Below are 22722 nucleotides of genomic sequence, written 5' to 3'. Positions count from 1 at the left end.
ACGTCACCTACCCATGTTTTCCAGAGATGCTGCCCGAGCCACTGAGTTATTCCATCATTGTGTCTTTCTTTGGTATAAACCAGCATCCGCAGTTCCTTGTGGTTACACTTCCTACCCACATTTCCATCAACTCCCCTCCGATTCTACCACTCACCCGCACAGGAAGAGCAACTAACCTATCAACCTGCATTTTTGTAATGTGGGAAGAAAACCAGAGCTCCTGGGAAGTAACCCACGTGGTCACAGGGAGAACATGCAAACTCCACACAAACAGTACTGATCTGGGCTACTGGATCCAAAGCAGTATCATTACTGGCTGTGCCACGTTGCTGTCTGCATACGACATACAGGGATAGCATAGCAGTGCCCCTGTGGTTTAATATATTGAGCTTTACGTTTCAAACTAGAAAAATCCTAATTGTATTTTATTGTAATTTGCATTAGGTTGTGAAATTTACAGACAGATCAGTTGATAAAATTAACCATGTGAGGAAGGAGGAGCCCAGCTTTGGTGATTTCTACACCAGTAGTTTACATGGCACTGATCACCAGTGCCTGGCATCAGCGTTCATCCATCTAGTTACCGGACCAGTAATCCCCATGCCCGCTCAAGAGGTACAAGTTCAAATTTCATCACGTCTGCTGAAAAATTAGCTCAGTCAATTCAATAATCCTGGAATAAAAAGGTGGTATCAATAACGGTAAGATTGATTTAAAACCTCTCTCATGTTATATAATATCTGTTAGGGAGAGATATCCGCCACCCTTTCCAACCCTGACTTGTTCACCCAAGCCACTCGATCCAAAGTATTTAGGATGTGTAATAAATGCTGTCCTGGAAATGCTAACCAACACAAATCCTTTTTTAGTTTAGTTGAGAGACACAGTGTGGAAACAAACCCTTTGGCCTCCGGTCTCCACGCCGACCAGTGACCTCCCACCCGTACACTAGTTTTATCCTACACACTAGAGACAATCTACAGAAGCCAATTAACCTACAAACATGCATGTTTTTTGGAATGTGGGAGTAAACTGGAGCACCCGGAGGAACGCCATGTGGTCACGGGGAGAACATACAAACTACATATAGTTAGCACAAGTATTCAGGATCGAACCCAGGACTCTGCTGCTGGGAGGCAGCAACTCTGCTGCTGTGCCACTGCGCCGCCCTAGTGATTGAAATGGATATTGCAATAAATTAGCGACTTACAGGGGGGGGGGGGGGGGGTCAGGCCTGCTGTAGTGTTTTATAAAACACTCTGATTCCACAGGCACAAAGCCATCAGCCCAACTCATCCATGCCAATCATTTGCCTATGTTTGACCCAAATCCCTCTTAACCTGTCCTACTCCTGCATCTGACCAAATCTATTTTACAAGTATTTATTGTATCCACCTCAACAACCTTCTGTGGCAGCTTGCTCCATACACCCACCACCCTCTATCTGAAAACGTTGCCTCTCAGGTTCCTATTCAATCTTTCCTCTCTCACCTTGATCACCCCTCCTGTCCAACCTCTCCCAACAAGTCCTGGCAACACCCTTTTCTGTACACTGTGCAGCATTATGGCATCTTTACCATGCAGGGAGACCAAAACCCTGTGCAGACGCACCAATATCTTCTACAACTCCAATATAACATCTCAACTTCTCTACTCAATGCCGTGGATAATGCCCTGTCTATCTGCAATGCCATTTTCAGAGATCTACGGATGGAGGTTCCTCAACTCAACAACACTCATGATTCAAGGCCCTACCATTCACTGCCAAAGTCCTACCCTGGATTGGCTTCCCTCATCAACCTCATCTTATCTGAATTAAACTCTACTCTCCATTCCTCGGCCCACTTCATCCATCCAATTCCCTGGCCATTATGGTGTCACATTTGACTTGGAAATAATCTGTCTCACACTAATTGCACTCCCAAAACTACTCCTGCCCGTTTCCGTTCAATTACAACGAAAGTCTTCACCTCCATCCTCAAGACCCGATCCTCTTTTCGCCCTTGCACTCCCCAATTGTAATCCACCTATCAATGGCAGCGATGTCCAGGTGCCACAACTCTAACCATCTATTTCTCTTTCACCGATGCTCCTCAAAATCTGTGACTATTTGTGACTTTACCAATTGATCCATTGCTACAATGTTACCTTTTAATTTTTTCACCCAGAGATTTGTGAATCTGTAGAATTCTCTGCCACAGAAGGCAGTGGAAGCCAATTCACTGGATATTAGACAGAGCTCTTAGGACTCAGGGGATATGGGGAGAAAGCCGGAACGGGGTACTGATTTTAGATGATCAGCCATGATCATGTTGAATGACAATGCTGGCTCGAAGGACCGAATGGCCTACTCCTGTACCTATTGTCTATATTTCTATGTCTCCATATCCAGATATCATATGTTTTAATATCGCTGTAGCAGAGTCTCACTCTGTTATTTTCCTTCTTGAGTTACTTCATATCAAGCCCTTCAGTTCCTCTATATCTTGATCATTCAAATCCAATTGCACACAATTGTTCTTTTAGGGGCATGTTAGTTTGGAACCAGAGACAATATATACATTTGCAGTGTTCTCTTTGGGAGTTAAATCAGATACATCTCTCACTATCACACCAGGATGCAAGTATAGACACACCATCAGGCCCTTCATAGAAACATAGAAAATAGGTGCAGGAGTCAAGACTTGACTTGACTTGACTTCATAGAAACATAGAAAATAGGTGCAGGAGTAGGCCATTCGGCCCTTCAAGCCTGCACCGCCATTCAATATGATAATGGCTGATCATCCAACTCAGTATCCTGTACCTGCCTTCTCTCCATACCCCCTGATCCCTTTAGCCACAACTAACTCACTCTTAAATATAGCCAATGAACTGGCCTCAACTACCTTCTGTGGAAGAGAGTTCAAGAGATTCACCAGTCTCTGTGTGAAAAATGTTTTTCTCATCTCGGTCCTAAAGGATTTCCCCTTTATCCTTAAACTGTGACCATTTGTCCTGGACTTCCTCAACAACGGGAACAATCTTCCTGCATCTAGCCTGTCCAACCCCTTAAGAATTTTGTAAATTTCTATAAGATCCCCCCTCAATCTCCTAAATTCTAGCGAGTACAAGCCGAGTCGATCCAGTCTTTCTTCATATGAAAGTCCTGACATCTCAGAAATCAGTCTGGTGAACCTTCTCTGCACTCACTCTATGGCAATAATGTCCTTCCTCAGATTTGGAGACCAAAACTGTACGCAATACTCCAGGTGTAGTCTCACCAAGACCCTGTACAACTGCAGTACAACCTCCCTTTCCTGTTTTTGCCACCAAAGTGGATAACCTCACATTTATCCACATTATACCACATCTGCCATACATTTGCCCACTCACCCAGCCTATCTAAGTCACCTTGCAGCCTCCTGGCATCCTCCTCACAGCTAACACTGCCCCCCAGCTTCGTGTCATCCGCAAACTTGGAGATGTTGCATTCAATTCCCTCATCCAAATCATTAATATATATTGTAAATAGCTTGGGTCCCAGCACTGAGCCTTGCGGTACCCCACTAGTCACTGCCTGCCATTCTGAAAAGGACCCGTTTACTCCTACTCTTTGCTTCCTGTTTGCCAGCTAGTTCTCTATCCACATCAATACTGAACTGTGTGCTTTAAGTTTGTATACTAATCTCTTATGTGGGACCTTGTCGAAAGCCTTCTGGAAGTCCAGATACACCACATCCACTGGTTCTCCCCTATCCACGCTACTAGTTACATCCTCGAAAAATTCAATAATATTCGTCAGACATGATTTACCTTTCGTAAATCCATGCTGACTTTGTCCAATGATTTCACCACTTTCCAAATGTGCTGCTATCCCATCTTTAATAACTGACTTTAGCAGTTTCCCCACTACCGATGTTAGACTAACTGGTCTGTAATTCCCCGTTTTATCTCTCCCTCCCTTTTTAAAAAGTGAGGTTACTTTAGCTACCCTCCAATCCTCAGGAATTACTCCAGAATCTAAAGAGTTTTGAAAAATTATCACTAATGCATCCTGTGTGATCATGGATAATGTGTGTGAGCCTCTACTCAAATGAAGGGTTCACAGGGATCACATACTCATTCACCTCCACTTTAAATGTTCTAATGATCCAGCTTACACCAGCCCTCAGATGGAAAGAATTCCAGAGATTCACACCCGCCACCACAATATACCTCATGTTTAAACGATCAGCTCCTAACTTCGGGGCATGCCTGCGCCTCCATCTCATACCTCACAGTTTCACAACCTTGTATTTATGTTCTCCTGGTCGAGACTCACCCAGTAACATCTACCCTGTCGAGTCCTCCTGTGACCGTGTCTGTTTGAACATGGTCACCCCTCATTCCTCTAAACTCCAAGGACTACAAGCCTAAACAATTGAGTCTCGCTTGGTAGGACAACCTTCTCGTCGCAAGAAATACCCCAGCATTTGTCCTTTGCACTGCCTCCAATGTTACTGTATTTCTTTTATATAAAGGGAGAAAAGTCCAGACGAGGCCTCACCAACAAATTGCAACACCACATTTTTTTACACATTGTGCAATGCAGGCCAGAAATGCTGTTTGCCGCAACTATTTGTTGGTGCTTGCTGCATGTTAGTTTTTTGTGAGTCTTCATTTAGATAATAATCTGCCTTTTGCTTACTCTTACATGCTGCCTTACCCACTGAGTTTCTCCAGCAATTTTATCTACCTTCGATTTTTCCAGCATCTGCAGTTCTTTCTTAAACAAAGTATTTGACCCCACACTTTTGTATATTAAGCTTCACTTGCAAGTCTTTTGCCCATTCACTCAATCTATCTAGACCCCATGCAAAATCACAGTATCCTTATAACATGCCCTTCTACCTATTCATCTGTAAATCTGGAAACCTTACATACTCCTTCCTCCTAGGCATTACTACAAATAGCTAACAATTTCTAGCAAAGGAAGAATCCCTTGAATAATTCACAGGTTATTTCCCCCAATCTGAAAAGGACCCATTTATTCCTACCCTCATTCCAAAAACATTATAGATATCGTAAGTGATAGGAGCAGAAGTAGGCCATTCAGCCCATTAAGTCTACTCCACCATTTAATCATTTATCTCTCCCTCCTAATCCCATTATCCTGCCTTCTCCCCATAACCCTGACACTCGTACTAATCAAGAATCTATCTATCTCTGCCTTAAAAATATCCATTAATTTGGCCTCCTGTGGCAAAGAATTCCACAGATTTACCACCCTCTGACTAAAGAAATTCGTCCTCATCCCCTTCTCAAAGGAACGTCCTTTAATTCTGAGGCTGTGACCTCTGGTCCTAGACTCTCCCATTAGTCCAAACATCCTCTCCACATCTACTCTATCCAAGCCTTTCAGTAAGTTTTATTAATGTCCCCACATATCCTTCTAAACTGCAGCAAGTACGTTTCGGGTCGAGACCCTTCTTCCGATCTCAATTCTGATTCAGAGAAGGGTCTCGACCCGAAATGTCACCCATTTCTTCTCTCCAGAGATGCTGCCTGTCCGGCTGTTACTCCAGCATTTTGTGTCTACCGTTAGGATCATCAGAGATGGTAAAGCAGATCATCAGAGAGATGGTAAAGCAGCTAAATCTTTAAATAAAAGATTTGAGGAATGTTAATCTTGTTTAAAGTCTTGTGGTGCCTGGATGCAATGTTCTTTTAATCACAAGCAATTTCGGCTAATCAAACATGATCTTTCACCCCACAAAATGCCCTCAAGTGTTTAGAATGGTTAACAAATCACACAACAATCTCCCGCCCGATTTAATTTTGATGAATGCTTTTACAAAAATCCAAGCATCAGATCTTCACCATATTTGCGCTGGTTCTGACAAGCTACTTCTCAGTTCTTGTGCCCATCCGCAAAATCCTCACATCATGTTGTCCAGTCATTGATTCAGTAATAACTTTCGATATCTTTTTTTATTCCATATGATCATATTCACAAAGCTTAACACACATTCAAAAATAACTGTTCAAATGAACATGGCACCAAAGACCTTATAAATGTTTAAATAAGTCAGAAATTAATATGTGAGATCTTGTTTTGATTTGAGTTTGATGGGTACCTATAAATAGTTACAGCTCTGCTCATGAAACTGAGCCGCCGATAACACATGTTATTTATGGTCTTAAACAAGGAGCGATTCCTTATAAGGAAAGCAAGATACAATGAGTTCCTTTCTGTCCCTTCGCTTTCCTAAAACTCCAAAAACATTATAAAAATAAATTGCTCATTAGACCTTCTGACAATTTCCTTAAAAGTATTAAAGATCCACCTGGGCTTAGGTAAAGGAGATGTTCAGGACAAAACATGGTGAATAGAACAACTACTTCTCTTCTCCGCTGTTAATTTTGTTGTATCAAATGCGCCGACTTAGTATAACAACTAGTTTAGTGGGGTGGCCAAGGTCAAGGGATTCTGCACACATAGGCAAATAGGTAATGGCAGCAGGACTGATTATAGGAAGATTCAACCGATCAATTGTGGGGTGAAACCAGCAGCTAAATGTTAGGAAGAATCTATTTGGTTCATGAGACCAGATAGACTGAAATTTCTTTTTTGGATTGAGGCACGTGAGAAAGGTTTAATAAAGGTTTATTAAATGAGCAAACATGAAAGAAACATTTCCCTCAGCAGAGTGGGTGAGAAGTGGATGAAATTACAAGGTGGACAGAGTAACGGGAATTTTATTTGCAATCAAGAGAGTGAAGTGCTTGCTGCCTGAAAGGGTGGTTGGGAAATAAAAATCCCTGCCTGTATCTGACCACTGATCAAGTGCTATGGACTGGTGTTGGACTCACCACCTTTTGGACCAAAAGCCTCCTTCTGTGCTGTGAATTTCTGATGAATCATTAATAAAATACGTGACTAGGTTACACCTGATTTTCAAATTTAGCACTAAATGCTAGGCAAAGTAATGCTATGTCACACAAGCATGGTTATGGTAGTGTCGGCAATATGATGCAGCAACGTAAATGTTACTTGCTTGTTCCATACTTTACTTCCAGTGTCATAGAGTGATACAGCGTGAAAACTGGCCCTTCGGCCCAACTTGCCCACACTGACCAACATGTTTCATCTACACTAGTCCCACCTGCCTGCATTTGGCCCATATCCCTCTAACCCTATCCTATCCCTGTACCTGTCTCAATGTTTCGTAAACATTGATAGTATTACACCACATGCCTTGCTGGTTTCAATATATTTCATAAGCCAAGAGATGGAAGGTTGGTTAAGAAGGTTCAATTGTTGGGTATTAATAGTGGAGTAGCAAGATGGATTCAACAGTGGCTGAATGGGAGATACCAGAGAGTAATGGTGGATAACTATTTGTTAGGTTGGAGGCTGGTGACTAGTGGGGTGCCTCAGGGATCTGTGTTGGGTCCACTGTTGTTTGTCATATACATCAATGATCTGGATGATGGTGTGGTAAATTGGATTAGTAAGTATGCAGATGATACTAAAATAGGTGGTGTTGTGGATAATGAAGTAGATTTTCAAAGTCTACAGAGAGATTTAGGCCATTTGGAAGAGTGGGCTGAAAGATGGCAGATGGTGTTTAATGCTGATAAGTGTGAGGTGCTACATCTTGGCAGGATAAATCAAAATAGGACGTACATGGTAAATGGTAGCGAATTGAGGAATGCAGTTGAACAGAGGGATCTAGGAATAACTGTGCATAGTTCCCTGAGGGTGGAATCTCATGTAGATAGGGTGGTAAAGAAAGCTTTTGGTGTGCTGGCCTTTATAAATCAGAGCATTGAGTATAGAAGTTGGGATGTAATGTTAAAATTGCACAAGGCAATGGTGAGGCCAATTCTGGAGTATGGTGTACAATTTTGGTCGCCAAATTATAGGAAAGATGTCAACAAAATAGAGAGAGTACAGAGGAGATTTACTAGAATGTTGCCTGGGTTTCAGCAACTAAGTTACAGAGAAAGGTTGAACAAGTTAGGTCTTTATTCTTTGGAGCGCAGAAGGTTAAGGGGGGACTTGATAGAGGTCTTTAAAATGATGAGAGGGATAGACAGAGTTGACGTGGATAAGCTTTTTCCATTGAGAGTAGGGAAGATTCAAACAAGAGGACATGATTTGAGAATTAAGGGACAAAAGTTTAGGGGTAACATGAGAGGGAACATCTTTACTCAGAGTGGTAGCTGTGTGGAATGAGCTTCCAGTGGAAGTGGTGGAGGCAGGTTTGATTTTATCATTTAAAAATGAATTGGATAAGTATATGGACGGGAAAGGAATGGAGGGTTATGGTCTGAGTGCCGATAAATGGGACTAGGGGAAAATAAGTGTTCGGCACGGACTAGAAGGGCCGAGATGGCCTGTTTCCGTGCTGTAATTGTCATATGCTTATATGGTTATAAGAGATATGTCAACTAAATCAGAGCTACAGGTGAAAGATCAAATCATCTTGTTGTCAGATTGCTGCTGTAGGCATCCATTTATTTTGATCAATTGGGATATGCTGAAGGAATACAGTGAAATAGATCTTCAATGAACAAAAGCTGATGATCACCATATGTGGATCTGACAATTTGTATTGTTGCCTATGTACTGAACCAACTTTAACTTTAAATCCAACTCGCTTTTATTTCCCCCTCAATTACCAAGGCTTTCTCCTTTCAATAGACATGATCTTCCCTTAAATAGTACACGTGACTATTGGTTAGCTTGTGTCTTCCTAAATTATGATTTACACATTTCTCAGAACCAACCCCCCCCCTCAATGATACTGGTCCTCAGAGCAGTAGGACGCTCTCCACATTCACTGAACGACATAATTATTTTTAATACGCCCTCACCTTTCTCTGGTCCATGTAGACAACCATTGTTCCTCTCCAGACAATGGAAACTTCTTGTCCCTCGTATAATTTTCAAAGATCTTGGTACCATGGTTCAGAGGTTTTTATAGTTCTCCTTAAGTGCAGTTCCCAGACTTGGAAGTATTAGACTGGTGGGTCTGAATTTCAGACATGAAGGATACAAGATGGCAGCGAAAACGTGGTTGCTCTTGTGTACTGAGGCAGTGTCGTCTACACTCATGTACTTGTCTATGATCATGCCTAATGTATACTAGGATTGTCACTGAACTGTATGCAAAAGGAATTTCACTGTACTTGGATACGTGTATCACTAAAGTACCGTTGAACGATTGACTAACCAGGGATTTGTGATGGTTAATTGTAACCTCTCTTTTGTGTTTATAGTCATGATCTCATTTTCCATAAAAATCTCACTTTGTCACCTTCAAAGCTTTTAGTATGTGTAAATCCAAATCTTCCCCTGCATATCTTTAAAACTGCTCCATTAAGTCTATTAACTTTCACCTTCCTCACATATCTCTGCCCGTTTCACATTCCATTTCTATGTTTCATATAGTCCTTAGCCCTTCCAACTCTTTACAGTTTTCAAAGTTTGTCAATATCAAACTTCAAAATTATAACGAGCACAAAAACCATTAATATCCAAAGATCATGGTCTGGTCAACTCCTGAAAGTCCCACTGTAAATTTGCCCTCGGTCTGGGAAGAACTATTCCACCACTATTGATTTATTTGGAGCTCATTTAGTTTTGTGCTCCAGTTTCCATAGTTGTAACTTGTAAGTGATAAGGCATATGATAAGTGACAAGGCCGGTTATTTGTAGTGAAATCTTCAGCAGTGCATCGTTTAGATTAAATAAAGTCACCTAAAGTCAGGGAATTGTAAACGCTATGATATCAATGGACCAGCTACATAAAACATGGTCCTCAAACGTAATGCCCACTTCTATCGGTGTGTCACCGTTTCACTGCTACAGGTCATGCGGGTTACCTAATCTACAACTGAAGGAATTACATCACCATAATTGCCTTCCTGTTGAACGGGAGAATGCTTTCCAATATATTACCTTTCCTCTGTTGACATGCATGTGTTAGACGGGAACTATTGGCAAGAATGTCAATATTTGCTTTTTTTTTTAGTTAATCCAGTTGGCGATTCTGCATCCTGTTGTTATCGCGGATGGAAGTCTCTGTATTAGCACCGCCAGAATGTGATTTACGTTGTCCAAAAAAACGAACCAGATGGGGAGCGGGAGCGCGTGGTAAGCTGATAGGAACATTAATGTCTGTTGTACTCGAGTCTAGATAGCTTGAAACGCCGCAGTGTCTCATGCTGCTAGCGCTCCTGCAAGAGGAAATGGCTACTGAGAGTGGAGATGCTTCATTCCCTCTCAAGCCCGGTACCCTACTGGGGAAAACATAACCAAGTTTACACCAGACCAGTGGCCGAGTTAACTACAGAGACGCCAGGAAGATTTGTGAGCCATTTTCGAAATGGCCAAACAAGAACTTACGGCAATGGGAATCGAGCGTCAGACCTGCAATTTAAAATATATTTGTGTGCAGGAATCACTAAGCTCGCTGTGGTGTAACTTTGCTATCGTCGCGCGCTCTCTCTCTCTCTCTCTCTGTTCTTTCATGTTGGAACTCTTACGAGCTTTTGTTTGGGAACTTTAATAAAACTGCTGGAACACTACATTGGTGAATTAGAGGAACTAATGGCAATGTTGCGGGTCGAACCCCTGCAATGAGGACTGAAGTTGACAATCCCTATCGCCTCTTAGATGCTGCGCGACCTGCTGACTTCTTTCAGCAGTTTATTCTGCAATTTTCAGATTCCAGCATCTGCAGTCTTTTTATTCTCTCCCCCCCCACCCAATTTCCACCTCGAGGTAAGAGCGCATTAATTGATCTTGCACACCAGTGTTAGTTCAGACGCGGTGTTTATGCCACCGTGATCTTCCCTCTACAGATGCTGACTGACATGTATTTCCAGCGATAGTCTCAGATTTCCAGCAATTGTAAAAAGGTTCACATCCAAAATAGGACGCCACCCTACCGCCCCCGCCCGAGAAAATCACGCAGTTTACCTTCGAATCCTTAATCTGTCCAGTACGGTATAGAACTAGACGGGGTCACAGTGATCGACACAATTACCAGTTGAATAGCGTGGGTTTAGTTTTGTGTAGTAGTATTCCCATCTCCAAAAGGAAACCAAGCGGTCGAGGACTATTTCTATACAACAGATGGACGACCGCGGGTACATTTATTTAATCGATGACTTGATCAATGAAACGCAAAACCCACGCCAACGAACCACGCAGTTTATTGGTCTTTTATTTACTGTTAAACTTGTTTTGCAAGCGGCGTACGTTGGTTTCAAATGATCGCCAAAGCAGCTACTGAGCCAGTCAAGGGATGAGATCCAGTTCCCCCTTCCCCCATTGAACGATGAGCACAAGTGCCGCAGGTGTATATAGCACATGGGCTGGTCGGAGAATGAGCTCTTGCTCCTGAAAAAAGGCCCAAGATGGGTCTGGGTCGATCCTGCCGATGGATGCCAATTCTCCAATTTCTTGGACTACTCTAATCATAATTCATCAGACTGCATTTATTAACTATCAGCGTTGCAAGTGACTGCAGCACCGGGGGTGAAGCATATGTCCTTTAAAAAGGCTCGTCAGTAATGCCCATGGACGTCTGAATGGGCAGAATGGGTCTGTTATTAAAATTTATATTTGAACATTGTCAATGGTAACGTGAAGGATGGGTACCTGAACAAGGTGGCAAAGAATGATTGAGACTTGGGAATCACATCTAGGGAAGCCAATGACATCAGGACTCCAAGCTGAATAAAACTTGCCCCAATCTCAGGCAAGAGTAAACACGAAGGATATATATATATAGGACAGAGAGTTGGTTATTTCACTTTAACATGAGGTTGTGTTTGAAGGTTGGGGTTAAAACCCTGTTAGGACAGATGGGAGTTTTACTTTGCAGTTAACGTGCACAGAGTTGACGTGGAAAAGCTTTTCCCACTGAGAGTAGGGAAGATTCAAACAAGGGGACATGACATGAGAATTAAGGGACTGAAGTTTAGGGGTAACATGAGGGGGAACTTCTTTACTCAGAGAGTGGTAGCTGTGTGGAATGCGCTTCCAGTGAAGGTGGTGGAGGCAGGTTCGTTTTTATCATTTAAAAATAAATTGGATAGTTATATGGATGGGAAGGGAATGGAGGGTTATGGTCTGAGCGCAGGTATATGGATCTAGGGGAGATTATGTGTTCGGCACGGACTAGAAGGGTCGAGATGGCCTGTTTCCGTGCTGTAATTGTTATATGGTTAAACCTGGGTGCAAGTGTTTGACAATCACAACTGGATGATAACAAGAGTTGATCATGGTGTTACTTGTAAAGAAACGCTGGCAGTATGTACAGTATGCAAAGATTAATCTCTGCTGCACAAATGTGTGAGGAGGTTGCAGTTACTGAATTTACCGCACAGAGTTTGGGTATTAAGGTTTTTATTATGGTGCAGCAGTGCCTCTTAAACTGGTGAATGATTCACCCAAGAGCGAATGAAATTAGTTTGGAGTGAATGAAACTAGAGGGGTGAATGACTTAATTTATTCAGAGATTTATATATGTTTTTCTATACTTAAAAAAGGTGTTGCCATTAAAGTGGTCAGTGAGCTCTTGTTGGTTTTAATGGCAGAGGAGCTGGAAATTTGATATGTTTTATTTCTCTCAAAATTAAAAAAAAATCTCTCTAAATTTTCTAATTTCAAAGTAGCAGGATATTTCCCAAATTTACTGTAATATAACCTTTTAGAGAAGACCAGACGAGCTAGAGGGATCATAAATTTAGAAATGGCAACATTGGAGGATCGCCGTAGGCAACTGTTGAACTGTAACTTTACTTTGTGTAGCAATTTAGCTGCCAAAGTTGATATTTGGTGGTATTGTGAGCTTTTGTCGGGGAGAGTTATAGAAAGTTAGATACTAACACCATAATGTTAGATACTAATATATTAAATCACATACTCCATGGTAAAAGGAAAAAACTGCAGTAATCGAAGGCCGAAACGGTAGGATGGGGTTGAAGTCCAGTGTATAGACGTTGGAATAGTTTTTTTTATCATTCTAATAGTATGATTTTCCAACTCCAGTGGTAATTTTTTTTTGAGTTTTCTTTACATATTTTTAGGATGTTCCAAAAGTTGAATAAAATAAACACTTAAGAAATGAGTTAATTGATGTTTTTTGCTCATGTGACAAAATAAATTATATATAAAATTATACGCAAGGGAGAATAAGACAAAAATTACCAAAAAAACATAAGAAAATTTAGTCGAGTGTGAATGAAATTTTGTGATAAAGTCTCAAGGGTGAATGACACTGAAATAGTTTAAGAAGAAGTTTCACATGTTTGTGGACAAATACTAGAAATGTTTTAAAATATCAAAATAGAATGATGCTACTAGACCATAAAGTGGTTTGCTCTAATGTTTTCAGCAGCATGGTATTTTATAAATTCCATATCATCTCCCATCTTGATAATTTCATGGAAGGTTGTTGACAGGCACCACATGGGAGACTAGTCCAAACACTACTGGCTCCACCATCTGCTGGATTTTCCCCAAAGGTTATTTTTATGACTGGAAGCCTGTGACAAATGACATGCTGCAGGGATTGATGCTGGGACCCTTAGTGTTGGTTATGTGAATGTAGGAAGCATGACAAGCAAAAATGCAGGTGACGTGAAGTATGGTATTAGAACCATATAGCATGGAAACGGGCCCTTCAGCCTAACTTGCCCACGACACCCAAGATGAACTACATTGGTGCTAAGCAATGGCAAAAGAGAATTTTAACCAAGGGTCCCAAAAGGCAGTTAACATACACAGGAGACTTCCCTTCTTAAGCCAGGGCACAAACTATAACAAGGATGTTATGTGCCAACTCTGTAAAACACTGGGTAGGCCTCAGCTGGAGGGCTGTCCATTCTGACCGCTGCACAATAGCAAGGACATAATTTCATTGGAGGGGTTGCAGACACGATTCACTGAAATGTTGTCGATTCACTGGGATGCAGCACTGTGAGCAAGCAGATGAAACGAGGAACTGTAAGCTGGGTTTGTTTTCCTTTTAGCCTAAGCCCAATGGGACGCAATTGAAATCCACCAAATTGGGGTGCGTGGATGGTGAGAAACTTCTCCCTACAACCAGAATGTATAGATGAAGGGGTATAAGATTTAGAGGGATTGAGGCAGATCTTTTTTCTAGCCTATGATGGGTGTATTATGACCTAACTGGAGATTAGGTTGCAGGAGGCAAATGTTTTCACAATGCATGTGTTTAGGTGAGTACTTGCAACTTCATGGCATTGGAATCTACAGAAGTACAGGGCACTGGGGTTAGTTTAGATGGGTACGTGATGGCTGGCTTCGTCACAGTGGGCTAAGTACACCACACCTTGCAAATTAAGCAATGCTCCGGCCAGATGCACTGTATATATCCCAACTCTCGCAGAGATTTGTTCACTTGTTCTTCAGATGTTCAAATGCATAGTCCAAAGTTTACATTGAAATATTAGATCTTATGGGAGGGCTGCTCTAGGGAACTATATAGTGGTCACAAGTTGTTGCCAAAGACTTGAAATGAAAATAGCTACCAATGCGTTCCTTCTCCCGGGTATCCTGACCAGAATCAACATAAATTATGCTTCAGAACTAACCAAAGGATACACAGTGAAAGCACAAGTACATCATGTAACTTCAGTCACTCGTTCAAATCCCAATATGACTTAAGGTGATGCAAAATAATTGTGCAGTGGCACCAGGAAAAAAATCATGAAATGTTACTGGACTAAAAATTCAACTGATTCACTAATGTCCTTCAGGGCAAATAAAAACTCATTCCAACTCGGATGTAGCTGTCACCGTTCTACATTCCATGATAGATTCTTAATGCACTCTGGAACAATCCAAACCACTCCTTTGTAATGTTTGTTATGTATGGTGCAGCCAACCACTATTTCAGTGGCAAAGCTGCTTACAATTTCATCCATATACAATGAGATTAAAACCATCTGTCCAAGATGTAAGTGCATATCAGCGTTCTATCATTGACTTTATTAACCCACTCCTTTCTACAAACCTACATCAACCTACCTTTTGCCAGCTGACAGCACAATGACTTTGCAATCAACGTGGTAGGAACTGTACTCGGCAGCCAACTCTGAACCAAAGTTCTCAAAATTCAAAGGCAGAGTTGACAGCAACTAACAGTGGCACATAAAAAGAACACCATTTGAATAATCAGAATATTCCTCAGTAACACCCACACAAATATCATCAACCTTTGCACCTGATTAATGTGGAACATTCCGGTGGATCCAATGGCTCCACACTCGTCATTGCAATTCAACGGCTTGTCAGCTCATGATGTTTAACGTAATCGCAAAACAGCTCACCAATCAACCATAACATCGATAATCAGATGGTACTTCTTGCAAAATATCCAGTTGAGTTTCATTCACAAAATGGCCACTTTTACCACAGTAGTTTTTAATCCATTGGCACACCACATTGAGAAATACCACATCTTTATTTGTTTCATCTATTGCACATTAATGAGAAAGACAATTAGCATTGTCAGCCAGAGCTAGATCATTAATGAAAACAACTTTTGAGATGATACCATGAAATCTTTCTGTGCCAGTTTGAAAAGAGATAGATGAAGTACAAGAAATAGACAAATACATTTGGAATTATTTAAAACTGATCAAAATCAGCAGATTTTCTATGAAATATAGAATATAAACAATGCCTTTGAGAGATACACCCTATGTATTCCACATAAACAAAGGATCATTAACAAATGAATGATCATGTAAAAAGTTTGCAATGAAACCAGACTATCTGGTGCACAAAATGCCTTTTAATTCAAAGAGAGAACAACCAGGAACTGCAGAATGGTCTGCACAATGTTGAGAGATAGCACACCAGTGTCTTTCCAGCAATGTCAATGAGCAGGCAAAGTAAATCAGACACAAGCAATTTAAACACATGAAGTAACGTTACTCTGTCATTTTATATATGCATTTTAAGGATCATACAAGAGCAGCAAACAAAATGTCAATGTAAATATTATGTACAACTTTGAAAATTGAAAGTCAATTGAGATCATAGCATACAAGGACAAGCCAGACAAAAATGTGCTCATTCTATTTTGTTAAAGAGTTTCTACCTATTGCATACTCTCTGCAAAAAGTAAACAGAAGGGCAAAGTAGTCAGTATTCCTCAAAGGGTAAATCAAATTAACCTAACATCAGCGGATCTTCTCTTGACATCAACAAAAGTGAGGGTTAAACTAAAAATAGGCTTTTGTTCCTTAAGCAGAACTCAAGGGATCTTAAGACTGAAGAGGTGCTAGTGAAGAGGAGTGAGAAACAATGCTAGGCCAACAAAAGAAACTACAAAACAAAAAGAAACATTTAATTATAGGTGGAGAAATTCCCCATTCCCCTCACTTCAGTTGGTTCTCTCAACCCAATGTTGGACAGCAATAAAACTCTTCATCTGGAGTATCACTGTCACTGGCGATCATTGAAGAAACTTAAATAAAACATTACCTTATTACTTTCCATTCAAATTAAGTACAGGTGATCAATGGGAGAAATCAGATGGATAATAGTCCTCCCAAACTTGTAATCAGTATTGGACAACTTCATTTTCAACAGGCCATCTGGTGCACTAAAATATCTTCACTATTTCACACAAAATACAATAATCAAAAAGACAGCCAACAAACATGCCATTTGTTTGGCTTTTTATAAAAAAAAGGCAACACAAAGCTTTACATCTAAACCTAAAAGGAGCCGTTTCCTTTATTTATCACGGAATGCATTTTATTGACAGAAAGCTGCAAAAGATAAAGGTGTATGTACAACTTGTTCTTTTACATCATGGTTAAGTTCAAAACTTTGCCTGCTGATCTCAAACAGATGTAAATGTAAAATTCATCGGTCTGCAAATTACAAAGTCAACCTTTAAATGCAACTATGCCAAATACAAAGACGCTTAATATGTTGCATCTGCAGATATCCCATCACACAAAGAACAATGCAGTTCTTACAATAGTTCTTACACGTAGTATATAGGAACTTTTTACATCAGCCCACTGAGCAGATTTTGGGCATTGACCTGTCAAGTTATTTGACTGGAGAATTGACGAGCAGAAGCTGAGAGCAGCTTTGCTATTAGCTACCACTGCCAATCAAAACTTCCCACTTGTTTTGAGATCCTGTATGAACTTGTGCTCTTGTAAAGAGACCAATGGGCTCCAAATGCCACCCCACTGTCCCATGCTTTAAAATAAATTGGCACAGTACATTAAGACTGAAACCTTAAAACTGAAAACCACAGGGATCCAAAATCCCAAAATGTACTGGGACCTGGATATTGCTCAGTAGACCAATAAAGTCCTTTACCCCCCACTATACAGTGTAGTGTTGCACACATTTCCAGATCTCCTTTCAACATCATTTGCAAAAAACATCAAAAAATTCAAACAAGTAATACGCATTGTTCTATTTTCTCTTAAAAATGGCATCACACTCTTACTGATTCATTTTGTATCTTTTACAAAAAACTTACGATATGATACAGTAGGATCGAGTTATGGGTCATAAACAAGACTGTACAGCATTTCCCAGCACAAGGTACTGTAGTTATCCAGCACATTTGCTTACAAATACATTTCAAATGCTAGTTACACTAAATTTCTACAAGCACTGCATGTTGGTATGAAGACAATCAACTTTTTCCAGTGCCAGAGGGTAATAAATGTTCCACTCAACTTTAGAAGAAACATTGTTCCAAGAATTAGTCCGATCTTTGAGTGGGTTTTATTTAGGCATTTTTTTGTATATTTTATAAATCAACGAGCATTAAAAAAAAGTATTAATGCAGAAAAAATTGCCACCATGCACCAGGATTAATTGTTTGATTCTGGCCAAATCCTTGAGCAGGTCGCCTAAATACTAGTAGCCTGTAATGTTTAAAATAATATTCCTCTCAGTTTTCACAAACAAACGTATCACTGTTACAGCATGGACGAGAAGTGTGGGTACTAGCAGAACAATTAGGTAACTAGCACATTAGTAATGTTCTATAAACAGTTGAAAGTCAAGCCCAGGGCCATATATTAGCAGGTGTCTTTTGAACTCAAGTGAAACAACTTAACCCACAGTTTGCCTTGTATGTACAAAGATCAGAGAGAATGGTTACACTCCAACTCCAAGATTCAAAGAAAATAAACATACCATGCCCAGAACAAGAGGGTCAACATGCACATTAAGAACTGAGTTTTCAACTGATTTATCCCCTAATTCCTACTATTTCACTGCATCTATTGACAGCCGACAATAATACCCCAAGGACACAAATACAATAATTTACATCAGTTAGAAAAACTGCCCAACCTAAGACTAGCTCTGTGCATCAATTCCATAGGGTTATCTGCACTTGACGTGCTACCATAAAGAGCTTGGTTCCACTCAGCCGTCAGGCTGCTGAAAATCAAAATAATTGCATTGTAATAACAGAGTATTAGCAACTAGTATGTATCTGTGTTTGCCTACAGTACGAGTAAGCTAACAGTTTCATGGATCTGCTGAAAAAAAATCCAATTCTGCTAGGTCTACACTATCAGCGGTATGTACTTCATTTCCACTTACGCCTACATTTTCATTGGATTAAAAATTATCTGGGTCAAAAAGTCTGCTGCAAACACTTTCAGATTTTAGGTCAGAATATCAGCCAACCTCCGTAGTAACTGTCTGTGCTAAAGGCAAGCCTAGGAGAGCCAGGCATTAAAATGCAGGGTTATCCCAAGACTAGCTTGACTTTCCTAGAACCCATCGGTCTATCACTGAGGTCTACAACTGCTGACATTGCTTCGTCACAAGACTCAAAAGCAACCATTGCTTCACCTGTGGGCATGCCTTGTTCGTTGAATTGCAGACACACGGAGTCAGGAATCACACGGTAGCCGTAAAAGAAATCCAGTATTTCATCCACTGACACTTTAAAGGGCAAATTTTGAACTTTGACCACGGTTGGAGTGTTGGTGCTGAGAGGACCACCAAAGTTTGGCTCAACACCCAGTGCTGGAAAGTTACTTGCACTGTTGCTCCCAAAGGGAGACCCTCCCACAGGACCATCACCAGCACTCCCACTCACTCCTGATGACAAAACTGCTCCAGGACCAAATAGACTACTGGATGTACTAAAGTTACTAACAGGGTTGAACGGTGGTGCAGGTCCATTAAGATTACCTGAACTGCCCCCAGGAGAAAACATTTTCTCTCCTCCAACACTTGGGAGGAAAGGATGATCAAGACTCCCTAGGTTTGGATTATGTTGACCTTTGGATTGAAATGGTGGATTTGTTTCCATTTCGTGCTTCTGCTCGAGAGTGATTAGTTGGAGAAATGCATTGCGCCCATTTAATTTCTTGCGATGTAGTCGTTCAGCTTTCTGTGCTTCTTCTTCATTTAAGAAGTGCACAAGTGCTTGCCCCACCCCTTGCCCATTGGAGTCAACAAGTACCTGAACGCCATTTTCTGCCAGTCCAATACCTTCCAGAAATTGGAAGACATCACTTTTTGTTACATTGTACGGTATATTCCACATGTGCCCACATAATTTTGGTGAACCGCACCCGTCTTCGATTTTCATGCTTACTTCTCTCTTTTGCTCACTCTGCACAAAATTGTGTGTTCTTTTCTGAATGATTTCCAGTTTTTCTAACATTGCTTTTTTGGTAATAGGATGCACCTGGATGAAGCGACTGCCCATGTACTGCTTGTGGCGACACAATGCTGCTTGATAGTCTGTGGGATTTTTAAATTCCACAAACCCTTCACCAGTTGCTCTTCCGTTTGGTCCATAAGCTATGTAGATGCTATCCTCGATGAGCTCCAACTTATTGAAGAATTCCATGATGTGCTTGTTTTCAGCTTCGTATGGTAAGCCTTTCAAATAGACACAGAATTCCTTCTCGTGGGGAGAGCGTGATCGTGATCGTTCGCGTCGGTTTGGAGATTCAGACCGAGATGTGTGAAAGGGCTGCAGGTTTTGTCCATAATGCCCTATGCTTGGTGGGGGTCCCATGCTTTTAGGTGCATTAAAGCCAATTACAGCATTCAACCATTGTCTCTCTGTTGCAGGGAACACATTGGCAAATCGTTGTCCCATCATCATTTTTCCATGACGTTTCAGAGCTTCAAAAGTGTCGGAAGGGCCATAAAACTTCACCATTGCATCTCTGTTATTGCGTCCCAAGTGGTCTTTCATCATGTGTATTGCATCAATTCGAAGTCCATGAAAAAAATCTCTCGCATCCGATTCCATCGCTGTGAATGGCATGCCATAAACATGGACATACAAGTCATCTGGATTAATTGGAGGTGGTCCTTTATTGATGGAACTGTGTGAATTCAAGGGGTGGATGGGGTTCAACGAACCCATAGGACCCATATACAAGGACCCTAGGCTACTACTGATGCCCAAGGCAGATCCAGAGCCATTCATTCCACTGGGCCCAGAGCTTCCTAGAGGATGTGTGCTCCCTGCACTTAGAGGCATTGGTGGCAGGCTTGGTATAGGGGGTATGGGTGGCATTGGGGGAATAGGAGCAAGGGGAGCTATGGGAGGAAGGGGAGGCACTGGTGGCAGTGTTGGCAAAATACCAATCGGAGGAATTGAAGGCATAGGCGGTAGTGATGACATTGTAGGTAAAGGAGGAAGTGGTGGCAGAGGTGGTACAGAGTTTATAGTATTTAATGGCGGCATACTGCTGGTCATGGTTGAACCCATACTAAACCCAGGGCTGCTAAAAGTGAGATTGAGACTGGAGGGCGTGCTTCCAACACTGGCTGCAGAAAAGGTAGGCACATTCTTATTGCCTAGGCTTTCATGTATCGAGGAAGCTGTAGTAACCATAGTGGGAGTGTTTAGATTACCCATAGTAGTAGGCAAGTTACCCCTTCCACTCAGACTAATATTGGTAGGTGGCCCTGGCCGACTGGACCCCACCGGAGGCATATCCACATTACCAGTCTCAAAACGTCTACGACTGAGCTCAATCATATTCTGCATTTCATTTTTACTACTCAGCAGCAGTGATACTTTAGATCCTTTAATCGTGCCCCCACCACGCATCATACCAAGCCGCGCATCTTCATCTGTGGAGAAAACGATGAAAGCCTCACCAAGTTCACCACCTACAATATGCACGCCACCATCAGGAATGGTTAATCCAGAGAAGAAATGGCGGATATCCATTGTCCCCGCCACAATGGGGAGACCCTGCAAGCGGATGACCACGGCCATGCTGAACCCAATCAACAACAACCACCTGTTGATGAAAAAGGCACGAACTCCATCAGACTTGTTAGAACAATACCAGCCTAACCAGAATGTAAAACGTACTTAGCATACAAAAAGCCATCACAAAAAAACCATCTGTGCACAGAAGCCATGATTTAGAATTTTAACAAACACTGCATTAATTTCAGTCCAACATGCAAAAATACATGACCAAAAATGTAATTACATAGCAATTTAATTAAGATACAATAATGAATCAATTCACTGCTCCAAGTTGTACATTTAACAAAATACTTCCCAGGCTGTCCATACAAACATATTCAGGTGAAATTTAAGAGCATATAATTTAAGGACTTTCAGATCCAAAACTAGTAGCTTGATCACAAAGGGTAGGAGGGTAAAACTGAAGGATCGGCAGCAGTGGATTATGGAGGTTAGGGGCGGAAGGTCAGGGTAGTGGTGGGCGAAGTGGCAGAGGGCCAGTGTAGGGGAGAGAGGAAAGAGCACTGACGTTGGTGGGGGGGGGGGGGGAAGGGGGGGGGGGGGGGGGGGAGGAGGGAGGGGGGACAGAAGGGCTAGGGCTAGGGGAGGAAAGAGAGGAGGAGCATGGAGGGGTGGAGGGGAGAGGAGAAAAGATGGAGAAGGAGGAGGAAAGGAAAGCATTTCATAGAACTGGAGGAATTATTGATATAAAGGAGGAAATGGCAAATCAATGTTATTTGAATGTAATGACCACCTCTTAAAATCTGGGGCCAGAGCTGGGATTGATTATCGGGGAGAGTGAATGGAAGGGGTGGGAGAATTAGATAAGACTTGTTTCCAAGCTCAATTCGACAAAGGGGCAGAACAAGAGGGCTCTGCTGGAACAGTATTGAAAAGAAAACCACATTGGGAATAGAGTAGAAAGTCTGTTACTCCAAGAGGCGGTAGTGTGAAGCTTTGGTGAAGAAGCTTCACAAAACCATAACTTTAAGAGTGTAAATGGAGGAGGTAGCAGTGGTCAGAAACAAAGTTATTTTCATCCAATATTGGATATCAGATGAAGTAAGAGGCAGTGCAAAGACAGAGAGGTGACATTGAGATAAAACTTGGGTCCAAACAATACATGTAATGTGGAACTGCATGTTCAGATGATTGTTTTCATCAAACTTTATAGATATGCCAATATCTATATGAATACAGTTTAGCTTGTTCAAACTGCAACTTGTTTTAAATCAGGAAAAAAATCTCAGCTTGTAAAGAATAATATTTTAAATTATTTTTCAAACATGAAGTACAACAAACTCTTGATAACTTTACTCGATACAGATTTTAAAATTGTGCTTAGGATGGTAAAAGCCAATTCTACAAATTTTAAATATATGATCAATGGTGCTGTAAAACCAATGCATTCGAGTAACAATGATGCAGATAGACAACATTTTAATCCAACATACCAATCAACCTTCAAGCCAATAGC

At 41.3% G+C, this 22722-nt stretch overlaps 1 protein-coding gene across 10 annotated transcripts in view; it reads right to left on the bottom strand.

Annotated features, from left to right (window-relative positions):
* LOC129707153 (copine-1-like) overlaps positions 1-22722 on the bottom strand; it is a 97983-nt gene that overhangs the window by 63118 nt on the left and 12143 nt on the right. For 5 of the 10 annotated variants that reach the window (XM_055651925.1, XM_055651923.1, XM_055651924.1 and 2 more), the window contains one exon: positions 15789-21291. The exons of 3 other annotated variants lie outside the window; for them this stretch is intronic. In XM_055651925.1, coding sequence (XP_055507900.1) covers positions 18756-21266 — 2511 coding nt within the window. In that variant the 5' untranslated portion in view covers positions 21267-21291 and the 3' untranslated portion in view covers positions 15789-18755. Of the gene's footprint in view, positions 1-15788; positions 21292-22722 lie in introns of those variants that run through there. 2 more of the 10 variants (XM_055651929.1, XM_055651937.1) reach the window with 2 other exon arrangements.

The sequence above is a fragment of the Leucoraja erinacea genome, chromosome 21 (assembly GCF_028641065.1).
Source record: "Leucoraja erinacea ecotype New England chromosome 21, Leri_hhj_1, whole genome shotgun sequence".
Lineage (NCBI taxonomy): Eukaryota > Metazoa > Chordata > Chondrichthyes > Rajiformes > Rajidae > Leucoraja > Leucoraja erinaceus.
This window is presented reverse-complemented; position numbering and strand designations above follow the sequence as displayed.